Source organism: Equus przewalskii, chromosome 13, assembly GCF_037783145.1.
Source record: "Equus przewalskii isolate Varuska chromosome 13, EquPr2, whole genome shotgun sequence".
Lineage (NCBI taxonomy): Eukaryota > Metazoa > Chordata > Mammalia > Perissodactyla > Equidae > Equus > Equus przewalskii.
In genome coordinates, this window is record NC_091843.1 from 36,206,279 (window position 1) to 36,225,862 (window position 19,584).

At 41.1% G+C, this 19,584-nt stretch overlaps 1 protein-coding gene across 2 annotated transcripts in view; it reads right to left on the reverse strand.

Annotated features, from left to right (window-relative positions):
- Positions 1-8,822: 8,822 nt before the first annotated feature.
- The window catches only part of UBE2D2 (ubiquitin conjugating enzyme E2 D2), a 47,780-nt gene continuing 37,018 nt past the window's right edge, over positions 8,823-19,584 (reverse strand). Inside the window, exons 2-7 of one of the 2 annotated variants that reach the window (XM_008515552.2) lie at positions 19,177-19,284; positions 16,780-16,811; positions 16,623-16,700; positions 16,432-16,537; positions 11,833-11,926; positions 8,823-9,754 (exon numbers count right to left, since the gene is read on the reverse strand). In XM_008515552.2, coding sequence (XP_008513774.1) covers positions 9,709-9,754; positions 11,833-11,926; positions 16,432-16,537; positions 16,623-16,700; positions 16,780-16,788 — 333 coding nt within the window. In that variant the 5' untranslated portion in view covers positions 16,789-16,811; positions 19,177-19,284 and the 3' untranslated portion in view covers positions 8,823-9,708. The remainder of the gene's footprint in view (positions 9,755-11,832; positions 11,927-16,431; positions 16,538-16,622; positions 16,701-16,779; positions 16,812-19,176; positions 19,285-19,584) is intronic. The other variant, XM_008515551.2, reaches the window with a different exon arrangement.

Below are 19,584 nucleotides of genomic sequence, written 5' to 3' on the forward strand. Positions count from 1 at the left end.
CGGGACCAGGGGGGCTGCGAGTCCCCAACAGGGTGACTCTAAGAGAGGGTGACCCACTCAGCCAAGCAGTGGCTGGGTCAGTGTGACTGTGACCACGACCTTGGTCTGGGCTTCTCTGAGCCTCTGTTTCCCTTGCTTGTGTGTGTGTGTGTGTGTGTGTGTGTGTGTGTGTGTTGGTGGGGGACTTTGGGAAGGGGTTCAAAAGAGGATGCACTAGCATCCCGGGTGGACAAGGAGCAAATATTACCATGCAACCAGAGTTCTGGAAGTGCCCTGGCCAGCCTGTGACTCTCCCTGTCCACTCAGAGCCAGATGGTCATTCCACGGGGCTCACGGGGGTAAGGGGGAGGGTAGGGAGGTGTCTGTGCCCAGCCCAGGACCACGCACTGGCTGGCTGGGGTCAGAGATAACCGGCGCCTCCCGGAAAATCATTAGCATCTGTTTGGGCCTCGGCAAAGTTGGCCCGCAGGCGCCTCCGCCCTCCGGAAACAGCCCGTGCCCCCACCAAGGCGCACAGGCTCACCGACTGAGCACCAGCTACCCCCGCCTCCCTGGGCCCAGCTCAAACTCCTGTGGCGACCACATCCACCCAGCCAGGGAAGGGGGGCCTGGGTGCAGGGCCCCAGACCGGGCAGGCTGGGGCCAGGCCGCGCCGTCGGGGGCGTCCTGGGTCGGTCTAGGCGGTCCAGTCCGCGCTCCGGGCGATCCAGGCCGGCTCTTGGCGGAGCCCGCGCTGGCAGCAGCCCAGGGAGTGTGTGGAAATGACACCGCCAGGGCGGCAGAGATCCCCCCTCCTGACATTGGCTGGAAAGTGGAGCAGCTCGTCAGGGACAATCAATGGCGATCGATCGCCTCACAGTGCAGGCGGACAGTGCGGGGGAGGGGTGGTGGGGCCGGCTGGCCGGAGTGGGGGCATCCGCAGGCGAGGTCAAACACCACACAGACCCGCAAAGGGGAGCAGTGGGACAGAGGGGTCACATGGACACACAATCTGTACAGGGAAACACCACGACAAAGGAGGCACACTCACCACATGGAGTTACATCACACTACACTAATCTCTGACACAAGTCACAACACAATGTGGTCAGTTTGCATGGACATACACAACAGGGTCACAGTTGGTCACACTATCATACAACCAGTTCACCCCACCACAACAGGCCCTCACAGCACCACAATAACCCTACACTAGACACCCACAACATCACTAGCACACAAAATGAATCATACATTCCACCATTCCACCAGCTCGTTTCAACTACACAACAGTTAGGGAGTTACATACTCTGGCTGCACAACAAAGTCACACAACAAAGCAAAAAAATCACAGCCAAATTATACATCATCACCACCGACTCAAAAGAACATTGTCAAATGGGGTCTCACATGATGCAACACAATGGTGCCACATATTGGTAACACAATGGGGTCAAGAGCCCATATATACAACAGGGCCACTCACTACAAGTTGAACCCCAGCAACTAAGATACAAGATGCAACTGTATCACAACCCCAATGTGAATATAACATGGCACAATAAACAAACTTTGTGGCACAGGTAAACCAGCATTAACTCATAGGGTTCTGACAGAACTAAACAAGCTACTGCAGGTGAGGTGCTTAGCATAAGGCCAGGCACATGGTAAGCACTCAAAACACAGAGGGTCTTGGGATCATTATTAATGGTTATATACTAATAAGTCATATCAATATAATGACTAACTACTTAATCGCATCAATCTCTCCAGATAGGTCCATTCCTCTCCAGGAACCTGATTCACCCCAGCAGTAAAACTAGTTCTGCCATTACACACACCTGGGAAATACAACTTAAGTGTCACCAACACAACTCACACTGGTCCACTCATCCACATAGTGGCCACACATCACTTCCCCCTAGTACACTGGCCACCCATACTCTGGGACTTTGGTGGGGACCTCCAACCTCTCACCAGGCGCAACTCAACTAATATATATAACTCCTGGCGCTATTTGCTGTCACTCTCACAAAGCCAGAGAACACATAACACCCCCCACCTAATGGTGATCCACTGAGTTACACAGGGTCCCAGAACCTCCTACATAATAAGCTCCTTAAGGACCACCCCTAATCTGTCCCTCTCTCCAATCCTCCATTTCTCTGTACAGAAACTTGAGGTTTCAGTTCCAGACCCCTCTTAAAGCCTTCCTTATTCCAAATCCAAAGCAGGAAACAAGGCTGGCCCTTGATCTCAGCAATCCCCCTGCGCTACTCCCAGAGGTGCATGTGCGTGGGAGCAAGGCCAAGATCTGTCATTCCTTTAACACACCCTTATAGGCCACTCCTGTAGTTCCAGTGTAGGGCCAGCTGGGCTGTAGCCCTCACTTCCTCCAGTTAAGGCCTGGGCCCTCCCAGGGGCTTCCAGGAATTCCTTGCAGCCAGGGAGCTCCCCCTAAAGGTTCTACCCAGAAAGACTTCCAACATTCCCTAGTTTTGCTTGGTTGTGTGACCTTGGGTAATTCCCCAACCTCTCTGTGCCTAGATCTCAAGTCCTGCCCACTGATCCAAAACTCCAACTCCCAACCCCATGTATGCAAACACGAGCACGCACACCCGTACAAAGGCAATCTAACTAGGGAGAGAGTTGTAGGGCCACTAGGTGGCCTGTGACTGGGGATAGGGAAAGCAAGGATTTGGGCTGTGGGCAGTACTATGATCACTTGTGGCTCATCCCTTACCCTCATCCTATAGGTAGGGCTGAGAAATAGCTGGGGGAGGTCTGGCCTCCTTCCACAGCATGCCTCCTCCCCGGTGGCTGGAGACAAGTCTTCCTATCACCCCCCTCCAGGCTTTTATTCACTAGAAGGGGTAGCTGGACGCCCCTTTTATCCCCCAAGAGAAGCAAAGGGATAGACAGACCCTAGGCAGGGACACGAGGCTTGCCAGGCATGTCCACCCATTCTGTTTGTGGGCACACTCTTGCAGGCCTTGCCAAGTGGGTATGCAAGCCTGACCCACATCCCTAGGTGTCCAAGGAGCTGATCCTGCTCAAAGAGGGGTAAACCTCTGGCTTGTACAGGAATCTAGGAAAGATGTCCTACTGCCCAGGCCTACCTCCCTGAACCCATAAATACCCACAACCACAACCCTTTAATTTGATAAGGCTATTTTCCACCAAGCACTGCCTATGGGCCAGGCTGGGGGCCCAGTGCCCGTTTTCTAGATGAGAAAACCAAGCAAAAGAGAAATTAGTTGCCCAAGAATATACAAGTGAAAAGTCACAGGCCTGTCATTCAAACCCAGATTTGACTCCTGTTCTTCAAAGGCTACACAGCTCAGGCTCACACTCATGTGCATAAACACTAAGGAATGTTCATGCTCACAATTCTCTCACACTCTCACAAGTTCCTGCACACATGGGCAGCCCCCTCCTGCATATACACACAGAGGCAGGCCTACACTCTCCCACGCCTGGGGCCTGTCAGCCACATTCTCCATGGCTCTCTTCCTCCAGCAGGGACAAGGGCAGGCAGGGAGTCCACATTCCCAGGTTTCCGCCCTGACCCTGACCCCCCCCTTCCCCACTAAGAGCACACATTCCTCCTGTTGCAGCCAGATAACCAGCCCCAGGGGGAGGCCTGGGGGAGAGCAAGGCATTCTGGGGGCCAAGCTGCTGGTCCTTCTCTGGGCCGCCTAAGTCCCAGCTCTATTGCCTGGGTCTGTTATGGTAAGAAGTCAGGAGCTTTCCATGCAGGTAGCCCCAGCTCTCTAGCCAGACTAGACCCAAGGCTTCTCTCCTTATTCCAGGAACTCTCTTAGGCCCAAAGTTTCACACTCCAGAAAGGGCCCCCAGGAGTCTCCCAACTCATCCTTTGGATGGAAAATCCCTTATATAGTTAGGAACTAGAACAGGACCTAAGGAGCCCCCAGGACTCATCTCTTTTCCCTGCCTCTTAGGGTCTTTCAGTAGGTGAAAGCCTGGCTTCCAGGGAGCTTTGCCCATCTGGGGGTAGTAGCAGTTAAATCTCACAGCACTGCCTGGGGTGCAGCCACTTGGTGGGCTCAGCAAATCTGGAGATATTTGCATACCCAGATGGTCAAGCCTGGAATTTCAAAGAATTCCCCAAGAAGAGGCAGCTGGCTTCTGGGTAGTGGCCCTGGAGGCTCACAGCTGGTGGGCTGGAAGACTGGGGAGCCTGGGGCCCCAAAACACAAGGTAGATTGAAAAAGACAGGTCCTGGTTGCCCAGAGTATGTGGGAAGGCAAATGAGACTGGGCTAAGTTGGCTTGGGTCACAAGGACTACCTCCCTCTGGGTAAAGCAACAGTGGGCACCAGGCAGAACTGCCAGAAATATGAGATCCCCTTGTTCACAAGAAACAACAGACAGGCCTTTGCCTCCATGCAACCTGCAGCCAGGTGATCAAAGGTCCTGGCCTGGACCCTATTAACCTGTTCACACACAGGGATCTGGCTATTATACCAACCAGGAGGGGAAAGGGGGAGCTAGTGGCTTGATACTTAGAGCAGGCCTTGGGCTAGAATACTAACCTGTTTCCTCACTGTGATTAAGGCTATGATGGAGTCTGACTGAGCTAAGCACTGGCCTATCCAGTCTTGCATAAATTGTGAACAAAGCTAAGCCCAAACAGGCCTCCCCACTTCAACAAAAGCCCCTCTCAGATTCTGTCCAGACAGATTTACTGACCACCCACCTCACGGCTGCTACAGCTGTGGGTCACCACTGCCCTCTGCTGGCCACTCAGGCACTAGCACCCATTCAGACACCAGCTTGCTCTCTAACCAAGCAAATGCACTTCAGTCACCTCCTCCATCTGTGGGCATAGAAACTTAAAACCCATCCAACTGTTACCTAAAGTCAGAGGTTTGCAGAGGGCAGGATAAGCAGGGATGAACCCAGAAACACAGTGTGTCAGAGAAGAAATCACAAAAGAATTCTGTCCCCCTCCTCAAAATTTACACGTAAAACTTCAAAAGGAAGTGTCTTTTCTATCCAGCTTAGAGGTTGAACCCACCCTCATGGAAACAGTACCTGCCTCATATAACCTTTTACAATGCACCAGAACCTCCTATTCACCCCCTTCTCTTATGCTGTCTCTTTGTCCTCTCCAAAGGAGGGCCAGGCTGAGATGACCTGGAGCCATCCTTCCAAAAAGCTCAACTTCTCTGGCAGGTCTGAGAAAGCCTTGGTTTTCTTGGTTCCTTCCTTCACATTGCAGCAGGTGACTGGAACTCCTGGGTGCCTTCTGAAACTAGGCCAGTTCCCCTCAACTCTCAGTGCAACACCCTGCAAGCAGCTACATCTTTCAAAGATGGCAGTGATGCTGACTGGAGGTAGAGGAAATGGCCCAAAAGGACCTGACCAGTTATTAGCCCTACTTAGCTGGGAGAAGCTCCAGACGCCCCTGCTGTCAGGGAGTAGACTAGCTTTTGCCAACTACCTCGAGCATGGACCATTTCTCTCACCCTTGAGATGGTGCTGGCTCCAAAGCCCAAATGTCAGATTGTATTTGTGAGCTGTTTCTAGAAACTTCCAAGTCGGAGGGCCTAAGGAGCTTTGGAGCATCCAAAGCTACCCTCATTTCCCATGAAAAATTTCAAAAGCTGAGAAAGCTGGCAATTTGGTCCTGAGGTTAGCAAAACTAAACCCTCCCTACTCACTCATGTTCTCCAGGGGCCTACAATTTAGGGCAGGGGAACACCCTGTAAGAGTCAAGATTTTTAAGTACTTAGGAAGAAATTCAAATAGGAGAAGTGGCTCATGGCAAGGAGAGAGGTGCCTGGGAAAATGGTAGCTGTCACCCTCATGCTTATCTGAAAAGCACAGCACATTCACCTAGGCTGGCACTGCTCCTCCCTGAACATCAGTAACCAGAGGCCCGGCCTGGACACTCATGACTTGCAGACATGATCAACCATTTGCTTTCAGAGCACACTGTAGAGCAATCAGGAGTCCCAGCCCTGGAAAAGTCCATTCTACCAATAACAACTTACACAGGACAAACAAAACCCCCCTCAATTGAAAATTATTAAGCTGCTGTTTTGCTGGTAAGATATTCATATAGTTCTACATCTGCTAAGAGGCAGATTATACTCTGCCTCTGTTCAGGTGTGTAGCTCCACAAATAATTCAAAGATGAAAAGTGATCACTTGTGACAAGAATGCCTACCTCTGCCTCAACCAGCCCAGGAGTAGTCACTGAGGAACAGCAAAGCTGGCTGGTGATTGTCTTACACATTCAGCCACTGAGGCCAAAGGGCTTAAAAGCTTTAGTCACTCCCAACCTTTGAGCTTTCCTATTTATACTGACTAAGGTAAAATATGGCAACAATGGGGGAATGTATTTGTTTCATGAATATTAACCCTGACAAAGTGATCCTGTGGCCAGTTTTCATATTTCTAAGCCCGTCCCAGGAACTGGCCTGGAAATATTCAGAGGGGTTGAATACCAACCATTCACACTAGCTGGGGCTAAGTAAGGTTAGGAAAAAGCTTTTAAGGCAGGCTTGTGTGGGGTACAGAGAACTCAGAGCGACTTTTCATCTAAGTGTATGCACAACAGAAGGAAATAAATAGGGAACAGGTTCCAGGAGTATCTCAAAGGAAGTCTGTTTTCTCTTCTTGGATGTATATGAATGTAAATGCTGATAGTCTGCTACCTTCACAGTTATTTTCATATTAAAAAGCTGCTTGCTCTTAATATAACATCACACCTGTCAAAATAACCCATCACTTGAAATTAGAGTGTTTCACAAAGGGAATCAAAAGGAGATGTGTCCTTAACACTAGTGACAATATTTTGCAGGGGTAATAAAGATGCTTATTCCTGAGTAGGAAGGAAAGAAAGCTGTGTTCATAATTCAGAAGACCCAGGAACTGAAGAAAGTTCTTCTATTAAAACCTTGCCACTGAGTACTAAGGGGTATTGTACAGCAAAGTGAGACAAAGGCCAGAGTCTCACCTTAATTGTAGACAAGGGACAGTGCATAGGCATTCCAAGTGTAATTTAGAAATAATTCATTTCTCCTGAAAGCGTACCTTGGGCTCAAAATAACTTGTTGAGGCAAAGAGGAATGACTCAAAAAGTGGAATACTGTAGCAACTGGAAGTGGAAAGGGAATGCCACCACCGTTTTCTTTTCTCCACAGACCTCCCTGCTGCTCCCTACCCCAACAGCCCTCTTTCCAAGTCTTTGTACTACCCGAGGTGTAGAAACCAGCAGGACAATGCTACCTTTGACCATTGGCAACAGTGCATGCAAGTATCTGAAATCATGTAGTTTTAGCAAAAGAGACTGCTCCAACTATAACTTGACCAAGCAAAGCAAAGAGAACCCATACACTTGACATTCCCTTGTAACCACTGCCTCACTGAGATAATCAAGGTTACCGCAAACAAGCTGTCTTCACATCTGATAAAGCCATCAGACACTCCTGTAAGACGCAGTGTGATCCCAGGTTGGAACCTACATTCTGAGTGACACACTTTTTGTGAGTGGAGGTGGCCTCCCTCACTGAGGCTTCATTCTGGCCAAGACATATGTACGCAGACTGGATCAAATATGCTTCATACTCAAATGAAGAAGACGAAACTGTATTCGAGGTTCTAACGTTGTTTGTGACCATCTAAACTTTTTGTCACTTGCACACCAGAATGACGGCTTTTATTTAGGACTAAAAATAATTAAGAGCACTCTTGTGAAAATACCTCAATTATTATCTACCATTTACCTAGCAAGTGGTAATGAGCTGGCTGCTCTCTAAAATGACAAAGAATGGGATTTCAGGATCTATGCAACTGACTCATAGTCAACAGTACAGTTAACAAGTCAAAAATTGATGAATTCCCACCTGCCCATGATAATGAGCATACAGGGTAATATAGGTTAGAGCTCAATTCTAACTCATCTCCCTACAACTGTTAACAGTCAAACCTTTGCAAGGTCAAGGATGCTAGAAATGCTAATTAATAGCCAGCAGCTAAAATGCAGCACTTTAAGGGGTTTCCAGCTATATCACACTTTTGTTCCTATATGGAAGAGTAGTGACACTTAGAGATAAGACAAGTTAAACAAGTTTAAAACCAAAAGCAGTGGACATTTATTCCTCAATTTTTGTGCAAGAGTGTAAAGATGCATTTGAAAGAACCTGATGGCTAGAGTATCAGCCATGGCCTTCAGGCTGGCCTGGTTTACAATTAGATTAGGAGGAGGGAAAAAAATGTAACTTGCCTAGTTCACATGAAGGATGTTTCTGGCAAACACAGTTGTTTACAAGTTTCAAACTACATTTTACTAGAGTCAAGGGAAGACTTCAAAAAGCCACATACAGTACAATTTAAAATTGGATGAACATCCTGCAACGTTAGTGCAAAATAATTATGTAGACTCTCCAATACAAGATTGTGCTCATGTTTCCCAGGTTTGGTCAATGTTGCCCTTTTACAATCACAATCACAGAAGCTTAACTTACCAAACAGCAATGCCTTTGTTTTATGTCCTATGTACCAAGGGAATGTCACAAGGTTTTGGTGAAATGCAGCTTAGTTTCATTAATAAAGCAAATTTCTTATTTAGTTTAACAGTCATATTCCTGGAATACTGCACATATAAGTTTCATGGAAATGCTTTTAAGCTTATGCCCTTATCTTGCTCAGTAAAATTACTTTCAAGATATCCTTTTTACTATGTAAACTGGAATTGTTTCATGATTTTGAAATGCAACCAGTATAAATGAAGACATTTCAGGGGTGGGGGAAAATCCACCACTATCTCAGCTAGACAAAGGTCTTAAAATCAAAAAGCCTATTCACACAAAATTATATGTAATGACTGTAGTAATCAGTTTATTACACAGATTAATCATTCTTGAACGTACAAGCTCCAGAGGAGCAATTGGGTCTTTAAATATACACAAGTATTTCCATCAAATGAATTTTCACCCTTACATCCAGATAGACCTAAGCAGTTAAAAACATAAGAAAAATAAGAGCTATTAGCTATGTATTAACTGAGAAACCACATACAAACCAAAGAATATGGAAGAGAGAAGGGGGGGCTGAAAGGACGAAGGTTGAAAGGTAGGAAGATGTAAAAGAGTTGGGAACAAAGCCCATCACACTTTACGTACTAATAGCTCCAATCCATCTAAATGTTGACCAGTAAAACTTAGACCTTAAAATACAGGATGTGGGTAGAGTTTAATCTGGTTGGTCTTAACTTTCACCTAAGATGTAGGTTCTTCAGAATAAAATGAATACAGAAACAGCTTCGTGTTCTTCACCTTGCTTTTCGTAACTGTGTTGAGTTTAAAAGGATTCCACTTAAAAACAATCTCCAACATGTCAGTGGAGCTTTTCTTCCCCATCCAAGCACACACCATACCCACCACCCCCTCACCTTGCCGTTATCCAAATTTAAGTCAATAAGGAAAGCTTTTAGTCTCACACCTAGGTTACACCTGGAGAATTGGCTTGTCACACACACACTTCTCTGCTAGGAGGCAATGTTGGTACAGAAGTACAGTATTTCTAGTTTGTTGTTCCAAGTATGTACAACACGCAGCACTGCTGTATCAGGTAAACATGTGCACAGGGGAAGATGAGGCGTGGGCTCATAGAAAGCAGTCAAATGGAAATCAAAAGGACTTTCTCTTTCAGAGTTCCCCTATCTTTATTTGTAGAGGTTATCCAATAATTTCTTTAATTACATCGCATACTTCTGAGTCCATTCCCGAGCTATTCTGTTGTACCTGTACACACAAAGAGAAGCTTGGCTTAACAAAGGTGAGGAGTCAGTTAGAAAACAACAGATTTCATTCATTATCCCATCTAGTAATTTGAGGGGAATAACTTATAGTACATTCAAGCAAAGCCATCTTTCTATCCCAAATTTCTAATGTGCATTTACTCAAGGATAGTGGGGAAAAGCTGTAAAATGCAAAACAATGTCCTGTAAATGCTAACAATAGAGGATTCTGATTAAATTTTAGCATTTGATGACATATCCTAACTCCATACCTGATCAACCTATTTCTAACAAAAATCTTCAACCCCTGATTCATTTATGTTGAGTTCTTGAAACTATATAATTATACACTATATGGTTCTTGAAATCATATGCTAATAGTGATTAAGTGACATAATACTCTCCTCAATAAAAAATTTATTGTATCAATAAAACAAGTAGTTCTGGCAGAACTTATTTTAACAATTTGGTTGCTAAAATAAATGGGTTTACTGCTCCGGAAGAACATTCTAGTAGTAAAATAAGCAGGGCAAAAGGTTCTACAATTCTTTGAAATTAAAACAGGGATGCAGGAGAGGCTGGCCCGGTGGCCTAGTGGTTAAGTTCGTGCGCTCTGCTTCAGTGGCCTTGGGTTCGTGGGTTCGGATCCTGGGCGCAGACCTAGCACCACTCGTCAGGCCACGCTGTGGTGGCATCCCACACAAAACAGAAGAAGACTGGCACAGACGTTAACTCAGTGACAATTTTCCTCAAGCAAAAAGAGGAAGATTGGCAACACACGTCAGCTCAGGGCCCATCTTCCTCACACAAAAAAGGGGGGGATGCAGGAAAGTTCTGATGAGTATTACCACCATAATGACTTGGCTAATGCCTTCTGGTAGGCATTCATGCCCATAATTCTAGACACTGGACAAAACGGTTCTCCAATCAAAAAGATCTATTCGTGAATAAATTCACAAATAGAAAAAAAGCATGATCTAATTTTATTCTAAACGCAGCCAGAAATATATGACTATAGATACTATTCAGACCTAAACACAGACAAAACCAAATTAAGACCAACTGCTTTTACAATCTCCCACTCCCAGTGTAGCTCCATTTAAAAATATCCTATCCTGGGGCCGGCCCAGTGGCGCAGGGGTTAAGTGCGCACGTTCCACTTCAGCGGCCCGGGGTTCGCCAGTTCGGATCCCAGGTGCAGACATAGCACCGCCTGGCAAAAGCCATGCTGTGGTAGGCGCCCCATGTATAAAGTAGAGGAAGATGGGCACGGATGTTAGCTCAGGGCCAGTCTTCCTCAGCAAAAAGAGAAGGATTGGCAGTAGTTAGCTCAGGGATAATCTTCCTCAAAAAAAAAACCCAAAAACCAAAACAAAACAAAACAAAAATATCCTATCTATATGCCTCTCTAATCCAAGAGAATTCAAATAATTCTTTAATCCTTTATATTTTAACTTTAGAAAACTATCCACTCTCTTCCACCTATTTCCTCCTATAATCTTACAGAGTAATACACAAAACAAAAATAGATTAGAACATTTTTAGTTACTATCTCTTTTGATATCCTGACCACTCTTCAATAATTCATAGTACAATTCTGAAATATGAAAATTCTACACCAAGTTTTATTTCTAAAGGAAATTTGGGGCTTTCACGTCTTGTGGCATTTATTCACTTTCTTTTTTAGAGTATGCCAAATGGTAGAAAATCAATTCTCCTTTCCCATTAACTTGCAAATATCTACCTAAAACGAATGGGCTCTTAATGCAAAAATGCTTTATATGTAAAAAACCAAGCAGAAACAATAAAGCTGCTGGAAAATTTTTTTCCAGCACTGTAGAACACTGTAGAAAAATTTTTATAGACAGTAAGAATCTTATAAAACAATTAGAGGTAAGATCAGCATCATCTACTTATAATGATACTTGATGCAAATATTCCTCCTTTTCCTGTCCCTAGGTGAGTATACTAGGACTTCCTTTTAAATATATGACCCACCCTCAGTCCTTGGTTAAGAAAAATTTGAGATATGAACATCTCCACCCCATCACAGATACTTTTCTGTCTGGAGACCATACTTACTTTTCTCTATCTGTTTTGTAGATCCGAGCAATCTCAGGCACTAAAGGATCGTCTGGATTGGGATCACACAACAGAGAACAGATGGACAAGAGTACTAGAATGAAAAAAATATATAAATTAGTAGAAGATAAAAGCAAAGGGCTGAATGAAACATGAGATGCCAACACATGAGAAAATTCTAAGAACCTATTTATATTGTAATGCCTAGCAGCTTTGTAAGCTCTACCTAACTTTATAGTAATAGTAACCAACGAAGATGCCAAGGAGATTTCTCTATGCTTGACCCCCTAAGGAAGCTGGTCCAGGCTGATAAAATGACTGGCCCAATGTCCTTAGTTAGTAAGTAATTAGAACCCAGGTCTTCCAAATCCTAGACCAATAACACCCTTTATAACCCATAAAGTTTAATTTTTAGAAGCCCATGTTCAGGGATAAGTGGCTTTCAAAATTCCAAAGACAACCAAACTATTGAATGCTCTTTGTCAGAAATAACAACCATGGAATCCAACCATCACTACTTTTTCAATGGCAGGTACTACATTTAGATGCAATGGATTTGTTTCATTTTTAGTTGAAAACAATTTAGCCTAAGAACATAAAGGCCAGTACTTACACCCAAGTGGGGCTGGCCACACTTATTACAGAGGATACAACATATTTCTACTAAGGTCTCAAATTCCTTTCAGTGACAATTTACAATTCATCTATGCCATTTTCCTCAGTGACCTGGAATGTAGCAGATAAATCTCAATATTATAATTTTCTCTGTTCAAAATTTGTTGTTAACTTATGTAATCCTTATTGAATGCAAAGAGGTGCCAAGCCCACTAATTACATTAAATCCAGTGGCCTGTGACATAATGAAATAAATTCCAATCCTTTTATTCTGATGCTAACAGAACTCTGATTTCCAGTGTTCTGTAGCAAGAGACAATGTTCTGAGCCCACTTTACTCCCCAAACATCAAATTCAGCAGGAAAAGGATTTATTCATTTTCCTATCAAATCTATTCTAGAGATCAAGGGCTTTTGAGAGGTGAAGAAAAAGTTTACATGCCCTTTATCATCCAGTTTGTTAACAGAAAAGCTATTTGCTTGCCTTAAGAGTACATGGAAAATAAAAAATATCAGCAAAGATGTTTTCTGACTCTTCATTCCTGTTGCCCACAATTCTGGCAGATGGCATTCCCAAAACATCTTCTCTTCCCATTGTCAGGTATATCACCTGATGCCCTCTCCAAGCACAGAACATTCTAACAGCAATTAGGAAAGATTTCATGTATTTCCTGGAAATGACAGCAGGGAGTTATAGATTCTTGAATGTTCATGAAATTATTGACTATAGTAAGAAGAAACTTGTCTGGTCTGTCAAATTGGCAAGAGTACAACTGATTCTTCAGCTAAAATTAGACATACTACCAAATTAGTATTAATTTAGACATACTACCAAATTAGTATTAATTACCAACTTCTTTATTCTTCCCAATTATTCCAATAAGGCCACTTTTTAAAAAAGATAAATTTTAAAGAAATAACTTCTCTGACTTTCTTTCCAGGAAAGGAAGGTGGGGTGGTGGTTATCTGGATCTGGGAAAGGATTCTTAGTATACTACTTATTAGTTCCTTCAATTCGTAGAAAATTTATTTTGGCTTATAACGTACTACACCTTCTTTCTCTGTAGAGAGAATAACTCCCAGTTCCACAACCTGCATAGCCTCTTCTGTGAAGTGACTAAGTTTTCACCTATATATACATTCTTCACTAGTATATACTCACAATTCTAAAAACAGATAATCAAGTGGCTTTATGGCACACACATCTGCTTCCTTTAAGTTTTCTGTATATTTAAGGTCCCAAACATACATACTCAAAGTGGAAAGAATTTCGGGTAAAAATTATTGCCCTCGAAAACAGGCTATGTTAAAGAGCTAATTAATACCACACAAAGCATTTAGGCCTTTCACAGAACTGCTTGCCTAAACACATTCAATTTACAAAAGGGAGTCATTAAAACATTAAACCTAAGTACACTGATATAATCAAATTCAACAAAATGGCACTGCAACTATTTTAAAAGGGCTATCCAGATAGATCATAAGTCAAATAAACTAACAGCCCTTATGATTTAAAACTAACTGAAAAATCAACACTAGGCATAGAAGGGGAAGGAAAAAAAAAAAGCCAGGTAACAATTTCAGCTATTTAGGCCTCCCTACTGCCCCCCCACCCCGCCCCCGCACACACACACTCTTGCACCTCTCTTGGTCCCATTGCTAGATTTATATCTCTACTGCTACTTGGTGAAGGAAAAGCAACCAGGCCAGGCAGGAATTCACAAGAAGGACAGGTATATGAAGACTTTCACAAGTAGCCCTTGAATTTCAACGGGGCCTACAAAAAGAAAAGGGGCCACTTATCTGGAAAACCGTTTCAGTCATGATTTTTTTTTTTTCAGTCATGATTTTTAAAAACGTGGTCCTCTGGTTTTTTGTTTTTATTGATGCCTAGGACCCCAGAAATTTTAATTTAATGCCCCAGAGTTTTTTGTTTCCTTTAAAAAATTACTTTGTCAGAGTATATAAGTCTTATTTATAGATATGACATCAAAGTTATAACATGACAAATATCCAACACTTTGTACAATAGTGCCTTTATCCCAGTTATTTGAGTGCTTACAAGGAACCAGTTAATTGTGCATTTTTGCTTTTTTAATCTTCATAACAATGAAATAGTTATTATCATCCCTATTCTACAGATGAAAAAAACAGAGGCATATAGAAGCTAATTTGTCTCAAGTCTCATTCAATAAGAGGTGGAGCTGAGATTTGAATATAGGTAGTTGGATCCAGAATCTACATTTTTTATCATGAAACTATGTTGCCTCCTGTCTAAATGTACATATTAAAGAAATGATAAAATATAAGAAGATAGAAAAGAGAAATATTTTCATACACCAAATTTTACCACCCAAATACCCAATCTATTTCTTTCTAGCTATTTAACATACTTTTCTATATAACTCAAGCTACAGTGTATACAAATTTGATCTCTTTTCTGTTTTTTCAAACACAGTATTTTCCCATTTTTCACAATATTTGTAAGGATAAACACTCTTTTAATGCATTTGCTAGAACTGATTTATTTCTTCCTCTACTGTTGGGCCTCTAAGTAATTTCTAATTTCCAGAAATAAATAACACTGTCACAAATGTACTCGCACACAAAGCTTTTTTTAGCATTTGGAGTTGTTTTTTGTAGCACAAATGAATGAAATTAGAATTACTGGGTCAAAGGGCATTAATGATTTAAGTTTCTTATCTCTTAATACACACTGGCAGACGAGGCTATACACATCTATACTTCTATTTGTAGTATATAAGCACTCATTTCAATGTACCTCCCTCGTTAGTATTTAGTTTTCTTCTTTTTTGTCAATGTTTTTTTTTAAAGGTTCAGTGCATAGTTGTGTATCCTAGTTGTTAGTTTAGTTCTCTATGTGAGCCACTGCCACAGCATGACAACTGACAGATGGGTGGTGTGGTTCCATGACTGGGAAACAAACCCAGGTGACAGCTGTGAGAGCACAAGACCACCAGAGCTGGCTCAAGTTTTCTTTTTAAAAGATCTTTGTTAATTAAAAAGCTGAAAAATGGGAACTTATTTTAATTTCTGCTTCTTTGATTATTTTATTCTTTTCTGTCTATTTATCTATTGGGAGCTATGTTTTCTTCTCTTACTGATTTATAGATATTCCTCATATTTTAAACATATTAGCTCATCATATTTGCAGCCTATTTCCTGTAGTTGCATTTTGCCAAATTTTAATCCACTTGTGATTTCATTTGAGTACGACGTTGAGGGGCTGGACAATTTCTAATCAAGACATAAGATAATCTTTGTTAACTAACCACTCAGTTCATTGACATAAAAAAATCCCCAACCTACCCATGTAATTAGATCTTATTTAGAAGAACTACTGGATCTTTCATCACTAAATTAGTAACTAACTTTCTCTACACATTTTCGAACACACAAACATACACACAGGACTACATCCAAAGATTGTTAAAATGTTCAAATAAAAATTTATATTAATCTGATCATCTTAGAGGATGAATCTATTCCTGATAGAAACCTAAAGACAAGAGCTGGTGAAGCCTTAAGGAATCTGAATCTGAATTCACCTATAATTTGTTTTTCATGAACCTAATGTCTATGTTTATAGTACAAGCATTCCTCTAAAACGGCTGTTATTTCCTATTCTGGAGCAGTATCTATCCTTTCTATTCATGGATCTTAAGGTTGGAAGAGACATTAATTGTCTTCTACTTTAACTATGCTCTAAAAAAGACATTCACACCAACTTGCCATTTTCCAACCTATGCTTGAATAGCACAGTGGACAGAGTAGTCATGAAACCAAGGAATACCTATGTTTGAAAATTCAACTCTCTCCAGTGGTCTCAAGGTCTATTCAAGAATAAGGGGGATTGCTACTTTCTCTTAAAAAAAATCTGAGTAATCTTTTAAAAAATAAATGACCTTAAAAAGACAAAAAAACATACTTGCTTTATCTTGGTATCAAATACCCACTCCATTACCTTTTGAAATAGTTAGTGCTGGAGACCACTGTGACCGTAGAATATCAAGACAAATGCTGCCATTACTGTTAATATTTGGATGATAAATTCTTGTTGTAAATGCAACCTACAGAAAAAAGGAAAACTTTTCGTAAACTGGTTTATTAGTATTGTATAAAGTACACAAAAAACAACTGCCACATCCCAATTACCTTAGGTGGTTTGAAGGGGTAATCTGTTGGGAAATGAATTGTCAAGAAAAATACTCCACCCTGATAGGGACTGTCATTCTGTTGATAACAAGAAAAATGGGATTAAAATGAGTGAATTACACAAACTGTTTATTCTGAAATTAATCTGAATACTTACTGGCCCCATTATTGTAGCTTGCCAATGGAACACTGAAAAAGAACAACAAAAAATCACCATGAAGCAGTATCTACATTGTACCTGCAGCATAGTAACATCTCATTCCCCATCTAATCCCAGTTCATCTATAAGCAATATGATGAGTCCTGAGAAAGATGAGGAATATAAATCAAGTTTGAGTCTGAAGAGAGAAAAAAAAATGACTAGCATGGTCAAGAACACTGATAAGGTGCTCAATGAAAAAGTATTTGGGCTAAAACATGAAAACTCATGTCAGAGAGAGAAAATTCTTGACAAAGCCCAGAGGTCCACTTTTAAACAGTCATTTCCTTACTTCAAAGGGTAAAAAAGAACTAAAAGACTCAACTCTTTGATATGCTATATCATCTCCCCAACACAATTATAAATAATATACTCCCTTTTATAATACTGGTATAGAGCAGAACTATAAAGTCAAAGTAAACAATACTCAAATCAGGAAAGGATGGTTTTTATAATAAGAAAGTTTCTAAGAGCTCTCATGTGTAGAATTACTGGTGTCTCAACAAATAAAGAAAACATCAGCTAAAAGCCCTAAGCTTGATTACAAACTCTAAGGAAAATCTCAGTAAGTTATAAACTTGTTTAATAAGGAAATCTCCTCTTCAAACTGGAAAAAATGGTTCTTGTTCCATTTCAAAGGTGGTGCCATGACATAAGTATAATACAGAGATCGAAAAGCAAGAGTTTTCACTTATAAGCAAGCTACTTAGCACTTAACATTCATACTAAGATCTGCGCAAACTAAGTGAAGTTGTCACCAGGATTATATGTGAACAAACCCAAACCAGCTAACTCATCACAAGGAGGAAACGTGAAGACTAAGATGCCATGTGAAAATCCACTGGGTTGTCAGTCCAAATCCTAAAGTTCCTTCTGATCTCCTGCATATCAAACTGTCACTATGGTTGGTCTGCCCCTCACTGAGGCCTGAACCCAAAAATAGCAGCCTGTTTATTAGGAATTAAAGATGAAGGATAGGTATTGCTGAGGAGGCTCCCCTTCTTAGATTACTATTAACTAGCACTGAGAAAAATTCTTCATAATTTCTGCCAACCAATTTCTTATGGATTAAGTAGCTAAGGAGAAAGTCACTTTGAGCTACTAAGATGGTCCTAGTATCTTCAACAAAGGTCCTATAATAGACCCCTAATATCCTGTTTAAAGAAACAACAGAGTCTCACTCTGTTTTTAATCACAAATATACTTACACTTTGAGTAAACAAAACATATTGATAACTGGAGTAAACAACTCCAAGGACAAGGCTGAAAATCCTATTAGACAAAAGGATGACCAAACTACAGGTCAAGAAACCTGTTTTGAAACAGGTCTTGTTCTTCTACTTAGTCCTTTTATAATTATTTAAATTTATGGCTGTAAATGGGAGGATATAACTATACCTGCATTCTTGCCTAAGGTTGCAAGAGTCAGATACAGAGTAAGAAGAAAGCACTTACATAATAAAATACACAAGTATCAAGACATTAAAAATTAAGTTAAATTTTCCATTAACTATGTAAGCCCTAATTTTTTATTCTGAGTCTTTTCAAGATCAATCCTTTTCTTGCTAAAAATACTACCAGATTTAAGAAGTTATTAAGAAAATTTAAATCAGAACAAATTGTTAGCTAAAGGTAAAATACTTCTTTTTTTGTGATTTCCTATTCTTCCTCTACAGAAAACAAAGTATGTTTTATGCTCTATGACTACAATCCACTAAAAATTAGACTACATAGAACCCCCACGAGGCTAAGAGCAGAAATCCTGACAACCTGGCAACTAGAACATTTACGATTATAGAAGGGATACCCTTCCTAATAGAAGATGTGGAAAGATCAATATTTTCAAGTAATATTGCAATCTCTTTCATATCCAGCACTCCAGAAAGTTGAAGACATTCTAGTATGTTTAACTAAGATTCTTATGTTATTGAGAACTCTTAGAAGCAAAAACAACAGGCTATTTCATATGTAATTCATATCTATTTAGTTAGTAAATCATATCTGTTTAATATTTCTCCAACAGAACTAAACGTATGTAAACCACACTGGCATGCAAAGTTCTAAATAAAAACCCATTAACACTCATTTATTGATTATTTATCTTCACCTTTATAAATAAAGGGTCAAATACTGTCATCAGATAAACGAGCGAAAACACACACATAGGACTAAGTCTTTAAAATAAGAGTAAGAGGGAAAAGGAAGAATAAAATTGCTAATTTAGCAACTGAGATCAATGAGATTTACGCCTTGTTAAAATGATCTAGAATCTACAATACTAACAACAGGCAGAGAAAGACAAACTAAAAACATATTAAGGTGAATTTTAATTAACGAAAGCATGTGAAAACCTACCATTTAAAGCTTAATTGAGTATTCTGCCACACAGGTTAAATATAACAATACCTATTGGAATCACTGACTTAGGTCTCCCTCTGGAACTCTCCTGGACTCCTAGCTCTCCTAAGTGGGATTATACAAAAGGAGGGAAGAAGATAATGAGAGAATGTCTAACCTGCCTCAAATTACAATGGTTTCGTTAATAGTAGTTCAAGAATCACTACAGGTTGCAAGTAGAAAGAACTCTAGAAAGAGTTACTGGGTGAAATATTGGGCATAAGCATAAAATACTGCAGTATTTCATAAGAATATCTATTTAAAATACTTTTCATTTAAGGATCAATCTTAGGAGCTCTTCAAAACAAAAGTTCATAGTACTAAAGTTTTGATGGTCCAAAAACAAACAAACAAATTCCACTATCA